The sequence below is a fragment of the Narcine bancroftii genome, chromosome 1 (genome assembly GCF_036971445.1).
Source record: "Narcine bancroftii isolate sNarBan1 chromosome 1, sNarBan1.hap1, whole genome shotgun sequence".
NCBI classification, from domain to species: Eukaryota; Metazoa; Chordata; class Chondrichthyes; order Torpediniformes; family Narcinidae; genus Narcine; species Narcine bancroftii.
The window spans coordinates 197959994-197982612 of record NC_091469.1 but is presented as its reverse complement, the minus strand read 5'-3'; the positions used below and the strand labels follow the sequence as shown (position 1 = coordinate 197982612).

The following is a 22619-nucleotide window of genomic DNA, read 5'->3' as shown; positions in this document are numbered from 1 at the left end:
ACCAGGCCAAAGATGCAGACACACAGGCCTACCGTACGGCCATCACGGGGCTGCAGGTACAGGAGTTCACTCCTGACCAAGAGGACCACTACTCCATTGTGACATGTCCACTGGCCGCCCGAGGCCCATCCTTCCTGCTGTTTGGAGACGCCAGGTGTTCAACCAAGTCCGTGGACTTTCACACCTCTCCATCAGATCAACGGTCCACCTTGTCTCAGATCGCTTCATATGGCACAGACTACGCTGTGAAGTCTCTCTCTGGGCGAAGACCTGCGTACAATGCCAACGTGCCAAAACCCAGAGACACACCAAGGCACCATTTCAACCCTTCCCATCTATGGGAAACAGATTCCACCATATTCACATGGACATCGTAGGACCACTGCCAATCAGCCAAGGGATGATTGTAGATTCATTGTAGTTGACAGTTTCACATGCTAACCAGAGGTCACCTATGCCATCCTGCGACACAGGGACTTGCATGCAAGCATTCATGCTGCAGTGGGTCACTCATTTCGGTGTACCCTCACATATTACTTCCGACCGAGGAGCCCAGTTCACCACCTCCCTGTGGTCAACACTATCAAAATTCTGTGGTAGCCAGTTACACCACACAACTGCCTACCACCCCTAAGCGAATGGTGGAGCGCTTTCACCACCACTTGAATTGGATGGACGAACTCCCATGGGTCCTGCTCGGCATCCACATGGCACCCAAAGAAGGCCTCCCCACCTCGTTGGCTGAGATGCCATGGATGTCCTGCAATGTTTAAGGAACAGCACAGCCAATCCATGCCCACTCCCTACTACCACGCACAGCATGCCATGCCCAGAAGATTTGAAAACTCTGGATTTTATTTTCGTCAGGAGGGGCCAGCCATGAACCCCTTTACAGTGCCCCTATGATGGACCTTTCAAAGTGCTTAAGAATGATGGGATGGATTTTACTTTGGATGTTGGGGATAGACAGGACATGTTCACTATGGGCCATTTGAAATGGGCCCACTTAGACAGCACAGAACCTTTCTCTGCTCCATGGTTGTGGCAACGTGGCCACCCTCCTAAGGACTCTAAAGCAAAGATTGTGAGAACTGTTTGCAATTCTGGGAAGGGACGGTGTAGCGGTCTGGTCTGGCCCCATGCACAAGGGGCTGAATTGCCACAGCACACAGCCTACACACAATAGCGCAGAGACCACCTCCTCACTGTGGAGAAGTGCCAAGGTTAAAGAGTAGACTGCGGGGAGCAAGTGCCACTTCTGAGACTGTCTGCTGACGTCACTCCCGTGAGCCAGCGAGCCGGGTGGGGGATTTTGCAGTATTGCTTCTGTAGCGTGGTTTGTTTGAATAGTCAGTTACTGGTTTACTCAGCTCAGTGCAGACGTGTTCCTTTCTTTTCGCAGTGCCTCCGTATCATGGGCGCTAAGAAGTATATTTAATGTTTACCACTTTCTCCAGAAGTGAACTCAACGCTAACAAACTGTTGATCTTAAACAACAAATAAAAAAATAAAATTTGGTCACTGACTTATTACACTTCTGTAGTTCCTTTGATGCAGATCCTTCCATAATGCTTTGGGTATAGAGTTCCTGGATTTGGTATGTAGAGTGTGTGACTTGAAGAGAAAGAAACCTATGCTGCTGGTGTTCCCTTGTGACGGATGGCAGCAGAGATCACAAGTTAGGTGACATTGTGGGGTGTCTTGAGGTTATAGCTAGGGAAATAAGAGACACACAAGGAGCGCAGTTGACACTAATTTAATGAACTGGCTGCTCTCTTTTATATACTCAGGCTGACCATGGCTGCCATGTCACTGATAGGCATGGCCAGTGCTCCTTCGGGCTCTGATTGGTGTCTTCATGACCCGCTGTCGGTGATTGGCTGGATCGGCCTGTTTTGCTGCGACGCCACCGACTGGTGCGGTTTGTACCGCCCTGGGTGCTGCTTGACCCTTACGTGATCCTTCGTCAGTGAATGGTTGGCTAAGTCCATTTTGCAGTGGCCTATGGGAACAGGGCGCTGACGCCTCGTGCTGCCCACTCGATTGCCGTGTTCAAACGGCGTCTTCTGTGCTGGCCTGCGGCGATGGCTGCAGGCTGCTACAACATTAAAATAACTTTTGGGAATGTTGTTTGCTATCTATGGACAAAGTGCACAGGTGATGGAGAAAATTAATATGTCAGGTGTCAGATGGGGAGTTAAGTGGGGTGCATTTTCTATTGACAAATTGCTCTTGACAGTAGAGTTGCATTTAAACATGCAGTGGAAGGTATTCCATCATGTTTCTCTTTTGTTCCTTATAGCTGGTGGGAAGGTCTTTTAGGGCATCAGAATAGAATTCAGTCATTGGAGCTGCTGAGCTTGCGTGGTCCATCTGTGATTCTAATCAATTATAGGCCCTAAATTGGGAATGTTATTTGAAAATGGTTTCTGTTTGACACGTGATGGAATTAATTTTTTTTGCCACTTATCAGCTCATATCTGAATGTGATTGTGTTTTGCAGACGTGAGGCGCTTCATTTTTTGAAGAGCTGCAGATCAAACTGAACATTCTTAATCATGTGCAAACATTCCCATTCTGACATAATAAAATGAAAGCCATTAATGAAGCAGCTTATGAAGGGTCTGTGGGATCCTTACACCTGTTTTCTGTGGTTCCTGAAATGATTGACCTCCAACAACCTCAACTATCTTCTTTGGGGAAAGTATGAATTCAGCTAGTGAAATCCTTTCCCCCCTGGATTCCCATTAACATTAGTTGTACCAGTGTTCTTTTAAATTGCCATATTTGGTCAAATGATTTCAAAAGAAATTACTCTCACCTCACATCTGGAAATAAAGTATTTTGACTGGCTTTGTCAAAATATGCCTTTGTCATGGTCTTAAAACAAGCAATCCTGGACAAAACTAAACTGAGTATTTGTGAGCCAATAATTGGTGAACAATTGCCACTTGGTAGCCCCATCAGTCACACCTTTATAATAACTGGGAGCAAACTGATGTGGCAATTAGGTGGGTAGGGTTTGTCCAGCTTTGACGTCTGACCTTTCACATGGATGCAAGCGGTCTCATTGTGCAACTGAAGGTTGAGCAGATGAGTGCTTGTGATAGCCTGCCAACATTTCTCTCAAAAATGAACCACTGTTAATACATCACTGCTGGAAGATTTTGCCTCCAAAATAGTAATAATTACATTTCAAAGCAAGTTCATTGAATGTAAAAGGAATGGGAGTATCCCAAGAATAATAAAAGCACTTTACTAGAAAAAGCTTGCTCTACTTCAGGGCAGTATAGTTCAGAAATTTATTAGCTATGTTTTTTAATCAAACATGATTAGTTACTAGATCAAGGTTTTATACTTCATTTAGAGGTAATTTCTAATCTTTTAAAATAGCTTTAAGAAATTTTAAAAGATTTATCTTTTTTACCGATAGCATTTTTTAAAAAATGGCTTGCTTAACAGGTTTTCTTCCTTTATTGACAATTATATCATGAGGACAGTAGGAAACATTTAAAAAAAAATATAGACATACAGCACGGAACCAAACCATTTTGGCCCATGATCCCAGGCTGCCCAATTAACCTTACAACCCCTGGTACTCCATACGTTTTGAATGATGAGAGGAAACCAGGGGGAACATGCAGACAGTGCAGGATTCGAACCCTTGTCCTGATCACTGGCGCTGTTAAGGTGTTGTCCTGTTATGCCAACTGTGCTGCCCTTAATGTAGAATTCAATTAAGGGCCAGCATGTTATGTGCATATAAGGATAAACCAACAATTATAATTTGCTTCTGATTATTATGGGATGAAGTACAGAGCACTTCACACAGATTCAGTGCCTATAAAAGCTACAGCAGATTAGCGAAGGAGCAGAAGCAAAAACGGTTGAGCTACAATTCAAAGAGATCCTTCAATAACAAGAAAATGTTTTTACATAACAAAATCTGATAACCATGATTGAAAAATAATTTGGTGATGAGAAAAGTCGATGATCATTGTCATCTCTTCCAGTTGGTGCAAAATTTTGAGTGTAAGAAAGAAAAAGTGAGAGGTTAATGTAAATCCTGGTTTAAGATTATTATTTGGTACAGATTTGAAAAGAACATTATTAAAGATTACTCTCTACTGTTCTGCACAGGATGATCCTTTATGACCTGCACAAGTTATAGAATCAGTGCAACAAGGTCAAGGAAAGATGAGGAATTCCTGTTGTTCTAAAATAACCATATTACTGAATGCGTGGATGAAGATCCAAAAAATTACCCTCTCTACACTTAGCCATCATAGGAGTTCATTACAATAATTTTTCTGTTTGTTTGGATTTTGTTATTTAATCTTGGTGATCTTTTTCAGTTATTGTCATTTGCTGGTTATTTGAAAACAACATCTTTAGACAAATGCTTTCAGTTCTGCTTTCAGAAATGAGTTACAATTACAATTGTTTTCAGGTATATGCCATCACTACAAGAAGTTGAATTGAACCTGTCTCAGCCTTCAACTGCATAAGCTGAGTTGAACAGAATGTGGTTGACATATTGTATGCAGTTTAGGATTCTTTTTTAAAAAGGGCATAAAATGAATGGGCAAATTGTGATATAGATTCATTAGGAGTATTAGTTGTACTGCACTCCCAAGTTCCCCAATCAAATCCAGAGGATCTTGGATCTGACGTGGCACAGATATTCTCTGTGGCCTCTCTTTCTCACCCCTCTTCCACCTTTTTGACCACGTGGAGTTAAGTGGTAAACTGACATATCTCATAATCTGCCTTCATTTTTTTGGAATTCAGAACTATACATTTGCAGTCATCTATTGCCTCACACGTTTTAACTATTTGGGAATTTCCTTTCCTCCATTTACCTAATTACATATTACCTCACATATTTCATTCCATGTCCAATAACAAATGGAACTAGTCAATAGTTAATGTACCATTTATGCATTCCTAAAACTGCTAAAATGGCAAAGCAGCAGGTTTGGATGGAATCCACCCAGAGGTCTGGAAGGCTGGCGGCAAAACTCTGCATACCAAACTGCATGAGTTTTTCATGCTCTGCTGGGACCAAGGAAAGCTGCCTCAGGACCTTCGTGATGCCATCATCATCACCCAGTACAAAAACAAAGGCAAGAAATCAGACTGCTCAAAATACAGGGGAATCACGCTGCTCTCCATTGCAGGCAAAATCTTAGCTAGGATTCTCCTTAATAGACTAATACCTAGTGTCACCAAAAATGTCCTCCCAGAATCACAGTGTGGCTTTCGTGCAAACAGAGGAACTACTGACATGGTCTTTGCCCTCAGACAGCTCCAAGAAAAGTGCAGAGAACAAAACAAAGGACTCTACATCACCTTTGTTGACCTCACCAAAGCCTTCAACACCGTGAGCAGAAAAGGGCTTTGGCAAATACTAGAGTGCCTCGGATGCCCCCCCCCCCCCCAAGTTCCTCAACATGGTTATCCAGCTGCATGAAAACCAACAAGGTCGGGTCAGATACAGCAATGAGCTCTCCGAACCCTTCTCCATTGACAACGGCGTGAAGCAAGGCTGCATCCTCGCACCAACCCTCTTTACTATCTTCTTCAGCATGATGCTGAAACAAGCCATGAAAGACCTCAACAATGAAGACACTGTTTGCATCCGGTACTGCACGGATGGCAGTCTCTTCAATCTGAGGCGCCTGCAAGCTCACACCAAGACACAAGAGCAACTTGTCCCTGAACTACTCTTTGCAGACGATGCCGCTTTAGTTGCGCATTCAGAGCCAGCTCTCCAGCGCATGACGTCCTGTTTTGCGGAAATTGCCAAAATGTTTGGCCTGGAAGTCAGCCTGAAGAAAACTGAGGTCCTCCATCAGCCAGCTCCCCACCATGACTACCAGCCCCCCCACATCTCCATCGGGCACACAGAACTCAAAACGGTCAACCAGTTTACCTACCTCAGCTGCACCATTTCATCTGAAGCAAGGATCGACAACGAGATAGACAACAGACTCGCCAAGGCAAATAGCGCCTTTGGAAGACTACACAAAAGAGTCTGGAAAAACAACCACCTGAAGAAACACACAAAGATCAGCGTGTACAGAGCCGTTGTCATACCCACGCTCCTGTTCGGCTCCAAATCATTGGTCCTCTACCGGCATCACCTACGGCTCCTAGAACGCTTCCATCAGCGCTGTCTCTGCTCCATCCTCAACATTCATTGGAGTGACTTCATCACCAACATCGAAGTACTCGAGATGGCAGAGGCCGACAGCATCGAATCCACGCTGCTGAAGACCCAACTGCGCTGGGTGGGTCACGTCTCCAGAATGGAGGACCATCGCCTTCCCAAGATCGTGTTCTATGGCGAGCTCTCCACTGGCCACTGAGACAGAGGTGCACCAAAGAAGAGGTACAAGGACTGCTTAAAGAAATCTCTTGGTGCCTGCCATATTGACCACTGCCAGTGGGCTGATCTCGCCTCCAACCGTGCATCTTGGCGCCTCACAGTTCGGCGGGCAGCAACCTCCTTTGAAGAAGACCGCAGAGCCCACCTCACTGACAAAAGGCAAAGGAGGAAAAACCCAACACCCAACCCCAACCAACCAATTTTTCCTTGCAACCGTGCCTGCCTGTCCCGCATCGGACCTGTCAGTCACCAACGAGCCTGCAGCAGACATGGACATACCCCTCCATAAATCTTCGTCTGCGAAGCAAAGCCAAAGATGTATAGTTAATACAATAATATGTTCCCAGCACAGGATTTTATTGTTTAAAAAATATAAATTATTATACATGGTTTAGTGGTTTTAGGTATTATCAATAAAATTACAGTAAGTATCCTTCAGCCCAACACTGTTAATTTTAAAAAAGTAGGTTTTCATAGAATTTACTACAAAAGACCACAATTGAAATTATAGGAACGTGAGTTGTGTGCAGAAGGCATTATTTCTTTGCCTACAACAGTGGTTCTCAACCTTTTTCTTTCCATTCACATACCACTTTAAGTATTCCCTATGCCATCGGTGCTCTGTGATTAGTAAGGGATTGCTTAAGATGGTAAGTGGGTGGAAAGAAAAAGTTTGAAAACCATTGTTTTAATTGTATCTAATTGACTCATTATGTGCACGGTTTCATAACTCCAAAGGAAATGGGCCAATGACAATTTTTCTCAAGCAAATTATTTCAGGAACAATTGGGTCTAGAGCAGTGATTCTCAACCTTCCCTTCCCACTCATATACTTCGTTAAGCAATCCCTCACTAATCACAGAGCACTGATGGCATAGGGAATACTTAAAGTGATGCGTGAGTGGAAAGAAAAAGGTTGAGAACCACTGAGCTACAGGTTAACTTCTCAAAATTCACCATACAGCTATTTTATTTTAAGTTAGGATTCCATTATAGTTGTCAAATATAATTTCCTTGTCTTTACAAAACTATTGCGTTGGACCCTTCAAAGGAATATTCATACCTTGAGTTTTTGTGAAAATTTCAGCAATGGTGGCAAGTAATGGAATTACAGATGAGCATGATCCTTTCATTACCCAAACTCTTTAGACTCCACTTTCACCAAGGTCTATTTTATGTGAGGGGCTGTTTCTTCCAGAGTAGAAGCTGAAAGGATCTGCCCTCTGGTTAGAACATCGAGAATTGTAAGCACAGTGCTTGGAAGAGATGTTAGCATTTTCAGTCCGAAATGAGAAGTTTCTTTAGTCAGAAGATTGTGCATCAATGATACCAAAGGATGGGTCCCTTTTAAATTACACAAGCCCTGCTTAATTGTTATTGGACGTGTATCAATGTGAGCCTATCTGCACAATGCTTATATTCACATATCCTTTCATGTCATGAAGTTAAATGTCCAAATGTACACCACAAGAACACCATGTAGCTATTGTGTTTAATAATTAGATTTTTAATATCATTTTGATTTATACATGAAATCATTCCATTTAATTTTCTAGATCGAACTATAGGTGATGAAAATCTTCAAAAAGTTGATTGAATTGAACAGTCTTTATGGCATTTATGGAATAACTGGAATTAGCTGTAATCCCAAAGCAACAGTTTTAGTCTAACTTATTTTAAAATTGAAAAGATTCTGACTTGTTGCTCATGAGCTATTTATTGGAAAGCTGCACTGACAGTACAGAAAAGTCAAACAGTGGGGAGATTCATGTCTTCTTTATTTTTAAGGATGGAATTAAAGCTTAGTGTGATCTTTGGGATTGAAATAAATAATGGTAATTCTTCTTTTTCTTCTTTCTTTGGCTTGGCTTTGCGGACGAAGATTTATGGAGGGGGTAAAAAGTCCACGTCAGCTGCAGGCTCGTTTGTGGCTGACCAGTCCGATGCGGGACAGGCAGACACGATTGCAGCGGTTGCAAGGGAAAATTGGTTGGTTGGGGTTGGGTGTTGGGTTTTTCCTCCTTTGCCTTTTGTCAGTGAGGTGGGCTCTGCGGTCTTCTTCAAAGGAGGCTGCTGCCCGCCAAACTGTGAGGCGCCAAGATGCACGGTTTGAGGCGTTATCAGCCCACTGGCGGTGGTCAATGTGGCAGGCACCAAGAGATTTCTTTAGGCAGTCCTTGTACCTTTTCTTTGGTGCACCTCTGTCACGGTGGCCAGTGGAGAGCTCGCCATATAATACGATCTTGGGAAGGCGATGGTCCTCCATTCTGGAGACGTGACCCATCCAGCGCAGCTGGATCTTCAGCAGCGTGGACTCGATGCTGTCGACCTCTGCCATCTCGAGTACCTCGACGTTAGGGGTGTGAGCGCTCCAATGGATGTTGAGGATGGAGCGGAGACAACGCTGGTGGAAGCGTTCTAGGAGCCGTAGGTGGTGCCGGTAGAGGACCCATGATTCGGAGCCGAACAATAATGTTAATAATTGTAATAATTATGTGTATAATAGCATTGAAAACTTGAAATGTTGTCTCTCTTATGTAAAATTTGCACTTGCTTGCTGCTAACAATTCACTTATTGATGACATTTTGACAATATATTAAATTATCCTATTAATGATCATTTTATTTTCACACATAGGTACGTTTGTCAAAAGAAAATGATTCATCTTGGAAGCCTACCTTTATTGTGAAGCCAGATGGAGGATCCCAAGGTGATGGAATATACCTCATTAAAGATTCTAGTGATATCCGAATGTTGGCCAACCACCACAGCAAGCCAGCAGTGGTGCAGGAATACATCAGCAAACCATTTCTGATCGACAAACTGAAATTTGACATTCGATTGTACGTCTTGCTCAAATCAATAGATCCTTTGGAGATCTACATCGCCAAAGATGGACTATCTAGATTCTGTACAGAACCCTATCAGGAGCCTAATAGCAAAAACTTTCAGCGTGTATTTATGCATTTAACAAACTACTCTCTGAATATTCATAGTGGAAACTTTGTCCATTCTGACAATGTAAACACAGGAAGTAAAAGGACTTTTTCAAGTATTCTGGCCAAGATCTCTCTGAAGGGCTACGATGTGAAGAAAGTGTGGTCTGATATTATTACATTAGTAATTAGGGCCATTATTGCACTAATTCCTGAATTAAAAGTTTATCATCAAACATATATTCCTTCAGGAAAACCTGGACCTACATGTTTCCAGGTTAGTTGTATGTATTGGACATTCCACTAATATAATACTTTAAGCACCAAATCTTTTTAGTTTTAAGGTGTTGTGTTTAATTGCATGCTGTCATCAATTTTGTTTCTTTCCCTTCTGTCTGATATTTTAGCTATCCCCATTGTAGTTAAATTAAATTGAGGAATCTCTTACCTGAAGGGCAGCAAAATATTAAATGATATTTACATTTTCTATGTATTGATAGAACCAAAATGAGACACTCTCAATGTTTTAAGGCACTCCATTGAAATGTTTCTCCCTCAGCAAAAGAATCAATAGCATTCCTTTCATCTAAATTTGGAAACTGTCTGCTAGACTGAAAATGTCAAAATTTGTGTTCAACATAATAAAATCAAATAAAATTACTTAACTCTCCAATGACAGCTAGCCCGGCCTCCAAAATGCTATGATCTATCAATGTAATTACCCATTTCACACTTTCAGTGAAGTCTCAGCAAAGGGCTAAAGGAACTATGGACATGAGAGGATTGTGCTGAGGAAATCTGTCTTTGGCAGAATTCAAGGCAGGAGAAAATTTGATAGCCTAAGAAAACTGCGCAGTTTGTGCATTTGGTGGTTACACTAGTCCTTGATCCAGATTCTCATTTCGGACTGAAATTGCTGTTTCTATCAGAGGATTTATTTAACAATAAACTAATTTTTGCTTAATTTACATTCACTAGGAGCTCTAGACTCCAGCCTCATTACAATTATAGTTCATGTGTACAAAAGCTGAATTCCCAGAGGTAAGGTGTAAGCTTTTTCACTTGATATCAAGGTAGCATTTGACCAAGTATGACATCAGGGAGATCAGGCCTGTAAAGCACATCAGTGAACTCCAAAGGACAAACATTCCAATGGTTGGAGTCCTACCTCACACAATAAAAAGTACAATCATTGTTATTGGAGATCTTGCATAACAGCATCATGACATTCTTACAGTTCCTTTGCTCACTGGCCAATCATTTTCTGTTGCTTCATCAATGGCCTTAATGACACTATAAGGTCAGAATTAGGAGTGCACGCTGATGATATGGAAATATTCACATTTATTCACAATTCTTCAGAAAATGAATGACTGCATGCCTTATTACAGCAAACATGGACAACAGTCAGGCACAGACTAATCAAGTAATACTTACATCACATACATGCAAACCAATAACCACTTCCACCCACATATGATCAAGCTTCCTACTAGCAGCATCCTTGGAGCTGTCCATTGACTAGAACTCAACTGGACTGGCCACACATATATTACTACAAATGAACATTCGAAATTAGAAACCTCATGGGAACCAAATCTGAGATCCCAAAGCATTTTCATAATCTAGTATGCATAATTTTGGAATTTGATGGAATATCTTCCATATGCCTGGATACATTTCCAGAAATTTCAAGAAATTCAGAACTGTCCAGGACAAAAGATCCTAGTGAATTGGCATCTCACCTTTACATACAATCATACTGCAATGTGTGCCATCCATAAAATTCTCTTCAGTTGCACAGCTAGGCTAATCCAAAAGCATATCCCAAATCTGCAAATTCTGCCACCAAGAAGAATTAAGGCAGAAGGTACATAGAAGTGTCCTAATGTACCCTCCTGTTTTTATTAGAAGCTTATGGTTTCTTTTGGGTTGTTTCTTGCTATCTATTCATGACATTATTAAATTCAAAATTACTATTTTTGTTCAATCTAAATATTTAGGCTGCAACTTTCTACGCCACTTTAAAAGTAAAAAAAAACCTTGTGACTGTATTCTTTACCACAGCCTGTCCTGTTTCCCTTTTTTTGAAAGTTAAACCTAGTCTTTTGTGTCTTTGAATTTGTTTTTTTCTCTTTCAATTGTGGTTTTCTAAATCTCTTTATATCTGTTACTTCCCTATCATTAAGGTATGTTTATACTGTGGTGGTTGAAATGATTTATTGAGGTACAGTAAAACCTCTTGTATCCAGCACTTATGGGGATTGGTAGATGCCAGATTGTGTATTGAGACTGACTCTTACTATGTCTAACAGTAGAATGCAACTAAAAATACATTTTTTTCCACATCAACATTAAATTTTCCAATTTTAAAAATTATAAATACAAGATGGGTATACATTAAGAATAAAGTTTAGAAGACAAAAATACTGTATGTACACTGGACAAACTTCACTTGCATGAATATATAAACCATGAAACAATTTACTTTGTCTTCAGTCATATTCTTCGAAAATATTTCACTGTTGCTGCATCTGCAGGTTCCTCCCCTTCACGTAGCTCCCCAAAAGACATTATAGATAATGAACACCCCACCCCACCTTCCCCAAGTTTACAGATAAAGCCTCTGACCAGAGTGACTCCCAAGGAAAAGAAGACACTTTAAGAGAGCCACCCCAATGGTGAGCAGCATCTTCATCCTGGGTGATGCCATTTTATTCAAATAAAACTTTATTCAAACATCTGCTACAAGCAAAACACAACCAAGGCACTACACTGGCAGAATATTTGTTCCCATCTTCACCAAAAGATTGTGTTTCTTCAGAGAACATTACTTTTACAATTTTAAACTTACATATTTTTTTGCCTATTATTTCATTCTTATTTATTTTCCTCAATTTTTTTTTTGCCAGTTACTTGAGGCTGCCAGTTACTTGAATTCCTGATACCAGGGGTTTTTACTGTATAGTAATTTTTGTTTATTGAATTTAATTTTTGTTTATACAGATCTTAGGATTTGATATTCTCCTCATGAAAAACATGAAGCCTATTTTATTAGAAGTGAATGCCAATCCCAGCATGAGAATAGAACATGAACAAGAGGTAAGTGCACTGTAAAAAAATTGTCTTAATATAGCAAATGAACACATTGACATGCTTGATATATACTAATTTGATAGTGGCATTATCTCTTAAAACAAAAGTTCAAATCCGATACACAATTATAAATACAGTGAGTTGTCTAGGAGTCCTACTGCTTGATTATCTAAAAGCTAACTGATTAATTTTTCTTTGCTTTTGCAGAAATAGGGAATGGGCTCAAGGACATTACTTTTGCACACCTTAGTCATATTGTTCCACATTAGTATAAGCTTTTTTTCAGCTATGGGTGTATTAAATTTAAGATTTTGATGAGATAGTACGGAGGAATGGCCTCTTTTAATCAAAACTTTTTTAACAAGTAATGTTGCACATTACTTGTTGAAGTTCCATTATCAATATTGTGGAATATTGTCTCTGGTACGTTGCCAAATTTGTAAATATTCTTTGAACTTCATTTATGTTGATGTTGCTTATTAGCGATTGCTGTCATTAATTTAATACAGTTAATGTTAATTACCTAATTAAGAAGAAAATAAGAAACACATGAATGAAAGTGAGTAGCTCATTCAAAGGAATCCAAGAGATTTTGATGGGCATTATGCTGAATAGGTATCATCAGTGCAGATATATATATATACTACTTGCTCCCTGACACCTGAAATTCCAGCACATAAATTTGCAGATACATAAAAGCTATCCAAAAATGCTCCTTATTTCATAAGAAATGAACAGTGTTGTTCCCATTAAATTTCCGATTTTATAGAAGTCCCACCACTCCATTGCAGAATATATTGATTCAGTAGAATTCAACTAAAAATACATTTTTTTCACATCAGCATTACATTTTCCCACTTTTTTATTACAATACAATACATTTAAATCTGTAATTTCATGAACACTAATGACAGTACCAAAAAATGAATAAAACTTACATACCCTCAGAACCAAATGTTAACTCTTATTACCTGTCATTTTAATAAATGCAAAAAAATGAAGAAAAAAAAAACAAAATATTGATTCATCAGCTTGCAATTTCTAACATTCCATTTTGATTCCACTGTCTAATGACTAGTACTTCTCTTTAGGCCAAATGTCGTATAATTTATCTTCCTGAGTTTATTAGTTTTCGATGTGCCCTTCATGCCCTAGATTGAAATAATGTAACGTGATGAGCAGGTTTTTTTTATTGGCAGCAGTTTTGAATTGAAATTCCATTATCAATAAACTTGCTGAAATTGTGAGTCAGTACAAAACAATAGCAGGAGTCATTTCAGCTATTCGTAATTCTAGACATATTCATCATTACTCTTATTTTTGTTCTAGTGGTTTGAGTTATTGAATGATCTTTCAGTTTGCTGTTTCCTTCTGACAGCAAGCATCATGCTTCTCTGTTCATTTTTCTTTTATGCCGGGTAATATGATTCCCTGGGTAAAAAGAAAAGGAGTCTCCTAATATGAGTATTAGATGACAAGCAATTATTATTGCATATAAATGGAAATGAATGTCTTAAAATATTCTTCTTTACACTTAAATAATGGCTGGTCATTTATTGGACTTGAACATTGTGTATCATTGTGCTATCCCAACAGACTTTTGAATATATTTAATAAACCTAAATATACTTTAGAGGGGTCTCTATAGAATGCTTCCAGCAATGTTGTCTTCATGGGTCAAGAATCAGAGTGTGTCCTAAGTGCATTTGTCTGATCTAACCTGAATACATCTGTATATCAGTGTTCAGGTCATCACTCCTGATCTAGTGTTCTCAAAGCAAATTTGACAGCCAGTACCCAGTAGTAGGAGTAGGGTGTCCACTGTTGCTGCAAGATTGAGATAAATATGCCTGGCAGCTTTGTGGTCGGGTAGCAACTTCAAAGCAACCAGAATGAATAAGATTCTGATGGTCTTACTGCTTGCTCTGTGAAGGTCGGCAGAATTTAATGTCTGACTGAATACTAAAAAATAATAGGCATGATTAGCGGTATGCCCAGGAATGGGATCCAGGCAAGTCAAACTGGTCTAATAGCCTTAGATTACTGTCTTTGCTTATTCCAGGTAGAAAGCAGTTCACTTTCAGAAAAGTGCCAATTTGTACAATGTAGCTATGTATTATCATTAGATGCTGCTTTTTTTTTACCCTTCTTTTGTTGGAGGGAAGAGTAACAGAACCTGAACTCAAGTATTTAATAGGATCATTTGTAAACATAATTCATTCATGGTTATGAATGAAACTATAACAAAAATATGGTTTACAAAATCATTTATACATTAGGCATAAAAGAGAATGAAAGATACATTTTAAACCAGTTGTTCTCAACCTTTTTCATTCCACTCACGTACCATTTTAAATATTCCCTATGCCATATGTGGATGGAACGAAAAAGGTTGAGAACCAATTTTTGAAACCCTTTTAATTATTAACCAAAGTTGACATAGAGAAATTTAATATTAAAATAATACTTTATTATTATGTAATATTTTGGTTGACATTTATATTCATCATTATTAAAACTTGGCACATGATTCTGAAAGTTATTAGTAGAATCAAGGAATGCTTATGTCAAAAGCAAATCATAACTTCAATATAATGCACTTAACACACATCCTGTAGCTATGAAATCCATTGCAACAATTGTGAAATGGCTATGGTCTCCTGTCAGCAAGTATAGAAAAATAGTAAATATATAAAATATGGCATATAATTATTAAAATTAAAGTTGGCATTATTCAAAGAAATCATCACTTCCTACCACAGATCTCTTGTACCTGTTTTTTTTTCTCTTTGGTTTATGTTTAAACAGAGCAGAAGATTAATAATTAAAGATGCTAATAATATTCTTGGAATATATTGTTCACATTTGGCTTAAGCAAATTAAAGTGGTAGAATGTAATAGTGTGGATACATTCAACCTAGTGAGGGGTAGAATAATATCAATAGTTCATTTTGGTTTATAAATTCATAGAATAGTTACAGCATAAAAAGAAGTAATTTGGCCCATCAAACCTGTGCTGACTCTCTGCAAGAGTAAGCCCATAATTCTGCCCATCAACCCTTTTTCCATGGCCTTGCAATTTTTTTTTAGCATCCATACATTTTATAATTCCGTCTCACAATGGAACCTGATTCCAATTACATACAAGTTTTAAAATACTTCTTCAGAATCAGAATTTATTGTCATGAACAAGTCATGATATTTGGTGTTTTGAGGCAGCATCTTTGTGCAAACATTCGTATTATGACCATAACTATTAATAAGTAAAAATAATAGTGCACGAAAAAGGCTGTGTCTGTGGTTCATTGATTATTCAGGAATCTGATGGCAGTGGGGAAGAAGCCATCCTTGTGCTGTTGAGTGCTCGTCTTTAGGCTCCTGTACCTTTTTCCCAATGGTAGCAGAGTGAAGAGGGCATTGCCTGGGTGGTGGGGGTCTAAAAGACACCACCTCATGTAGATGTCCTTAATGGAGTGAAGTCTGGTGCTTGTGATGTTGCAGGCTGAGTTAACAACTCTCAGGAGTTTAATTTTGTCCTGAGAGTCGGTGTTTCCATACCAGGCAATAAAGCAGCCAGCCAGAATGCTCTCCACTGTACACCTGTAGAAGTTTACGAGAGTCTTTGGTGACATACTGAATTTCCTCAGACACCTCAAAATATAGATGCTGGCGAGCCTTCTTTGTGATTGCTCTTAATTCTCTTTATCTCCTCTTCAATATCTATTCTTTACTTCTCTATCAATGGTAAGTAATTTGGTTTAGATGAATTAGTTGATCAAAAATATCTGTAGGAATATTGTAGTACTTGTACTGTTGGCATTGTTTAAAATATTATTTGGACAAAGTCGAGCCTGGACTAATGTTCATTCCTCCAGTATGAATATTCCAGATTCTTCATCATGAACCAATATCTGAAGCACTAAACAAAACTGCTGTCCACGCTTCAATAAAGAGTATGTAATTGTTTGATTCTCAAGCTACAATCAATAATTAGTCAAAAATAATAAAATTATCCAACAGAGAGATGAAATTTGAGGAGGAAATTGGGGGAATGTATGAATAATACCAGTAGAACATTTCTTTCTTTTCTTCTTTGGCTTGGCTTAGCGGACAAAGATTTATGGAAGGGTATGTCCGGGTCTGCTGCAGGCTCGTTGGTGACTGACAAGTCCGATGCGGGACAGGCAGACACGGTTGCAGCAGTTGCAAGGGAAAATTGGTGGGTTGGGGTTGGGTGTTGGGTTTTTCCTCCTTTGCCTTTTGTCAGTGAGGTGGGCTCTGTGGTCTTCTTCAAAGGAGGTTGCAGCCCGCCGAACTGTGAGGCGCCAAGATGTACGGTTGGAGGCGATATCAGCCCACTGGCGGTGGTCAATGTGGCAGGCACCAAGTAGAACATTTAATATATTGCGAAATGTATAGAATTCCAAGATGAGCAGATGGTGCATACTATGCTTTAATCTTGCTTGATAATGGAGAAAGGAAGAGATGGAAAAAATATTTAATTGAGAATGATACTTCCCCCCCTCCTGCCATAAAAAGGGATTGATTTTATGATTTCAGCTTCCCAAAGGTGATTTGGTGATCTGGTCATGTACTTCCCCACATTGGGAGCAGTGCAGGCCGCTGTTGATGATGTAAGCGAAGCACTGTGCAGAGTAGTAGCACACATGTGTGGATGTGTTAAGAGTCAGTCTGTGGTGATGGATCTCAGCTGCAGAACGAAGAGAGTGAGAGTGTCAAGATCACCTGTGTGGCAGTGAGCCAATGAGAAGCTCAGTGGGGATTGGCTGGGTGGTGTTTGGGGAGTTGAAGAAGGCAATGTTGTGTCCGGTGAATAAAAGACAAAGTTAATGTCATGGTATGCTGAAAAAAATGAGAGTGCATTCTTTATTTGTTTGTAAGTTGTGCTAAATCAGTGCTGTTACAAGTGGTGACCCTGTGAATTCACAGTACCTTCTAATTTAAAATGGTTAGTGATAAGGATAAGCTCCTTATAGGATCAGTTCGGGAGGTCAAACTGAAGATCCCCCCCACCTTTATTAATAATGCACCAGCATGGTTCACAATCCTTGAAGGGTGCTTCTCTGCCCTGAGTGAGAAGATGAAGTATGGTTTACTTGTGGAGCGACTTCCACAGCAGATTGCCTGTGAAGTGGAGGATCTCCTAGTGGATCCAGATGGTAATCTTCCATATGACATGCTTAAGGTGCCCATTCTGTGGCATAATCAGCCATCTAGGAAGATTTGTATTTCCCAATTACGAGCTGATGCCAGCCTAGGTGATAGGCAACCATCACAGATGTTGAGGAGAAGGCACAAGCTATCTGAAACAGACCTTGTCGAAAGCGATTTTCAGAAACAGGTTCCTTTGATGTTTACCTCATCACGTTCAAGAGCATTTGGTGAGTGTCTCTTAATGTCCACCCTTGATCAGTTGGTGGATCTTGCCGACCTTGTTATATCCGTGACATCCGCATTAAAGATCGAAGGATTAGCTTCCTTCCCTCGTTAACAGGAGCAAATGGAACTGGAACAACCTTGTGAAGCTCCAACACCTTATCAATTGAAAGTAGCATCAGCACCTTCTTAATGGAAGCTAGCACCAGCACCATATCATTGGAAGGTAACTGAGTTGAAGCATCAAATAGCAGCACTGACTACGCAGTTCCAGGCTTTGGGCATGCAATGAAATTCTTTCCATCGACCAGATTGGAATCATAGTGGTCAAGGATGTGGTGGAGGTGACAGGTGGCATATTTGTTGGAAGCATTGAATATTTGGTGCTGCTGCCTGGTCCTGACAGCCACCTTGCGACTTCTACAAATGGTAGCCGGGAAATGATCAGGGCTGGCAGTAGAGGAAACTGCTACTCATGGGCACGTCAGCTGCCGTCTTTTATTCAGAGACCATCTTTTGGGTATTCAATTTCTCGTCGATTCCAGTGCAGAGAATATGTGGTCCCTCCAACCACAGAAGAACATAGATACCCCAATATGTTATGTTCTTTCAACTGTGAATGATTCTCATATTCAAACATATGGCCAGAGGTCACTCACATTGGATTTCAGTCACAATAAACCTTTTCAGTGTGTTTTCACAGTTGCAAACGTGGCAAATTCCATTTTGGGAGCAGATTTCTTGTCACATGTATCTTGGTTGGTGGATTTGAAAAATCTCTGTGTCATGGACTGCAGCTCTTGGATGCAAGTGAGCTGCATTTATCATTCTTCCAATGTCAACAGCCACCTGATGAGCCTTCAACCTGGCTCCTGCCTTTTCCGAGCCTTGCTCAAGTGTTTCCCTCATCTAGTGACTCTATCGTATCATCATACAGATGTTAAACATACAGTAACCCACCATATCAGGATTCAGGGTCCTCCGGTAGTAGTGTAGGCTCATAGATTAAACCCGGACCATCTTAAAATTGTGAAATTGCGGCCTTGTGGTGATTATCGTGCCCTGAACAATTGTACCGTGCCTGACCAATACAACATCCCCAATTTAAAATACTTCTCAGCAAACCTCCATGGCAAACATGCATTTGGGAAAATAGATCTAGTACGTGCTTACTATCAGAATCCAGTTGAGCCTTCTGATGTCACGAAGATGGCAGTAATTCTGTGAATACCATTCGATCTGCGGAATGAATCTCAGACATTCCAGTGATTTATGGACTACATATTTGCCATCCTCGATTTTGTGTTTGTTGACATGGACGATATTCTGATCATAAGCATAGATGGAGAGGGGAGCACAAGCGCCACTTTATCTCATTGTTTCCGAGGCTTGATGAGTTTGGCATTATGTTCTTTCTTTCACTATCCATTCATGAATATTTCACTTCTCTGAGTTCACTGGTATCAGACAATTTTCCATACTGCGCACAGAATTTAACATTTATGATCTTTACCAGGCTCTGGTACTTTAACAAATTGTTACCACTCAAGAAGGTCTTGTTGGTTTTAGAGAGATATTCATTGTTCATTGAACACGCACAAACTGATCTCCTTCAATCAGCCACTTCACTGTCTTGCAGAAGAAACTTGCCCCCTCTTGGGTTTTTCCAAAAGAGAACCTCTTCTTCCAGGTTACCACAAAGAGTTCTTCTTTTTGCCCTCTTTCAAGAGAAACACAGTAACCAGCCTCTTGTAATTGACCACAAGGTTTTAGAATAGTCTGAACTCGGAACACAAAATCCGTCTTCAAATGGGGACTTGCAGACTTCAACACCAACTGCTGCAGTAAAACTGACTCTCTCTCTCTCTCTCTCTCTCTCTCTCTCTCTCTCTCATGAAAGAAAGGTGTGTTTTTTTTTCTCTCTGTTAGATCACTGGCATCAGTTTAGCAACAAAATATAAATTAGTTTCTGAGCCTGAACATCTGTTCAAACATGCTATTCCTTGAAAGACAATAGTCCATTTCAATTCTAAAACATCAGTCCAATTAACACCTGCTTGTGAAGTCTTCACAGGCACTTTTCAATAGTTTCTGTAAAGTCAGTGGGAGACGTAAGGCTTCACCTCCGCAGGTTTTTGCATTCCAAATGAGATGTTTGTGAAACAAAACTGATTGTAAACTGTGACCTAAACTAAACCCCCGAAATCTATGCCTTTTTAAAGATGTATTTTATCATAATTTTATTAATCCATTCCATAACACTATTACAATGGATTGAAAGTCTAAGTTCAAGTTGGCATTGTTTCAAGCTCTCACTGATCTTATGTGCACTACCGTATTCACATTGCAATTTACCATCCATAGGCCAATGGCCTCATTGAGCGTTTCCATCAACAATTGAAGGTAGCATTAACAACAGGTGGTGATGCATTCATGTGGAGTGAACGTTTGCCTATTGTTCTCCTTGGCGTGCGTACTGCTGTTAAGGCAGATCTTGGATGTTCAGCAGCAGAGCTAGTATTATGGAACTACATTAACCTTGCCAGGCAAGTTTGTGAATCCAAGTCCAAGCACAATGCGCTATGATTCGGCTAGATATGTTAGTCGACTTTGGGAAAACATGAGATTGCTCTGACCTACTCATACCTGGCAGGTCTGACCTGCAGTATGAGTGCCACATGATTTACAATGCTGTACTCCTTTGGCATGTTCACAAACCACTTCAGCTCATTTACGATGGTCCTTTTCAGGTCTTACAGCACCTTCAGGTTGAAGCTGGCATATATTGACAATCCACATTCTGCATCAGAGCCAAAGTCAGAGGACCAGTTGCACCCTTGCCAGTCAGACTGTGCATCACCTGTCTTGAACCATTGTACGACGTTGAGCTGAACTGCCAGCCCTCTGGACCATTACGCAGAAGGACAGTTCTGATCAGTCACTTCCATGTATGGCTTGGAGGGGAAGAGGGGGCTGTTGCAGTCTTGTACTTACCTTCTTCGGGAGTGTTGCCGGTCACTGCTGATGACATAAGCAAAGCAACACGCAGGAGTAATAACGCATATGCATGGGAGTGCTAACTGTCAATATACAGATGATGGATCTCAAATACAGGGAGAGGAGAGTGTGAAAATCAGGATCACCTGTGTGGCAGTGAGCTAATGAGAAAATCCAAGAGGTTTGGCTGGGTGGTGTTTGGGGAGTTAAAGAATGCAATATTATGTCTAGTGAATAAAAAAGAAAGTTGACTTCATGGTGTACTGAAAGAAACAAGTGAGTGTATTTGTTTGTAAGCTGTGGTAAATCACCATTACCTAGGCTGGCTATCCATTAATTCTATATGCTGTATTTAGTGTATATTTAAATATGTTGAGATCAAAATAAAAACAAAGGAAGTGTAATTCTGAAATATTACTCAATAGATTTCATTAGGAGCATTATTTAACGATGTGAGAAAACAGTACAAAACATTTAAAAGGTTTGTAATGTCAAGCAAGGTTTATGAAGTCTTTGCAGAGAGCAAAAGAAAGTGTTGTTTATTTTGCAGATTTCTCCAGGAGTGTTTGAATATGTTCCTAGTCCTGTGGATGAAGAAATTAAAGTGGCTATCATCAGAGATACCCTTCGTTTGATAGATCCGACATTGCAGAAAAACAACTACTCTCAGTAAGTCCTTAGATTTATCTTAACTTTCCATTTTCCTCAATGTAGATTCTTGCATCCTTACCAGCATTTAAGTATGTGAAATGGTTGTTTCTTACTTCAAAACTAATTTAATTTTGTTGTAAGCAAGTTTATTTTTTGCATGGCCAATTAGTGTTAATTCTGCCACGCCCACAGGAAGAAGGAATCTCAGGGTTGTATGTGAATGTCATGTATGTACTCTGACAATAAATCTGAAATCTGACAGACTATTCTACACATTTTTTTGTGAAATATTTTCCTGACATCCATCTGACAGCTAGTGCAGCTAATGCTAGTGGGTTGAAGAGATGGACAACATTGCTCATTGGAAACTGAATCGTTGGAGAATGCATCCTTACCAGCATTTAAGTATGTGAAATACAGGTGCTTAACCTTTTATCTGGGATTCCAAACACCAGCAACTTCCAAAAGCCAACACTTTTTTCAATAGATGACATTACAAATAATTAATATTAATTTCCCATAATAAATACTCTTTCAGAGGGAGACCTCCCAGTCCATGTCCCCACCCCCATGGTCGCCCTCTCTTATCTTCGGTGGAAAAGTAACTCTCTGCCCCCAACACCCGGTGGGAAAGAAATAGGCTGCAGTTGGCTCAATGCGGAACCAATGGCTGTCTTCCTTACCCATAATCCCCCGCGCAGCTTGAACCACTCTGGCATTGGCAGAGCAGTTCCAGATGCATGGGGGATTATGGATAACAAAGACGGCCATTGCTCCTGCATTGGGCCATTGCCGTGATCTGGTGCGGCACTCCATAAACTCCAGGCTCGGCAGCACTGCATCCCAAAGGAGTACAGCATTGTAAATCATCAGGAGTTAGATGGGGAGGAGGTGGTGATGGATGGTGCTTCACTGCTGGGGTGTGCCTGAGGGCTGGCACGACAAGCTGGTGGAGCACCTGAAAGCTCCACCACCACAACAGCCCGCTTGTCCTGCAGCTCTGCACCTTGTGTCCGGCCTTCTGCCACACTTGGCTGCCTGCTCCAAGCAACCAACACTGGCCGCCTTTTTGGCTGAGCTTCCGGGCCACCTTGTCACCCTCAACCTCCACCTACATGACAGCACTGATCGAGAGCCTCCTGAAAGGCGC

At 40.4% G+C, this 22619-nt stretch overlaps 1 protein-coding gene across 5 annotated transcripts in view; it reads left to right on the top strand.

The window, feature by feature from the left end:
- The window catches only part of ttll11 (tubulin tyrosine ligase-like family, member 11), a 218713-nt gene that overhangs the window by 77720 nt on the left and 118374 nt on the right, over positions 1 to 22619 (top strand). For all 5 annotated transcript variants that reach the window (XM_069887773.1, XM_069887786.1, XM_069887797.1 and 2 more), the window contains 3 exons: positions 9030 to 9605; positions 12335 to 12430; positions 21369 to 21487. In XM_069887773.1, the coding sequence (XP_069743874.1) occupies positions 9030 to 9605; positions 12335 to 12430; positions 21369 to 21487 (791 nt within the window). The remainder of the gene's footprint in view (positions 1 to 9029; positions 9606 to 12334; positions 12431 to 21368; positions 21488 to 22619) is intronic.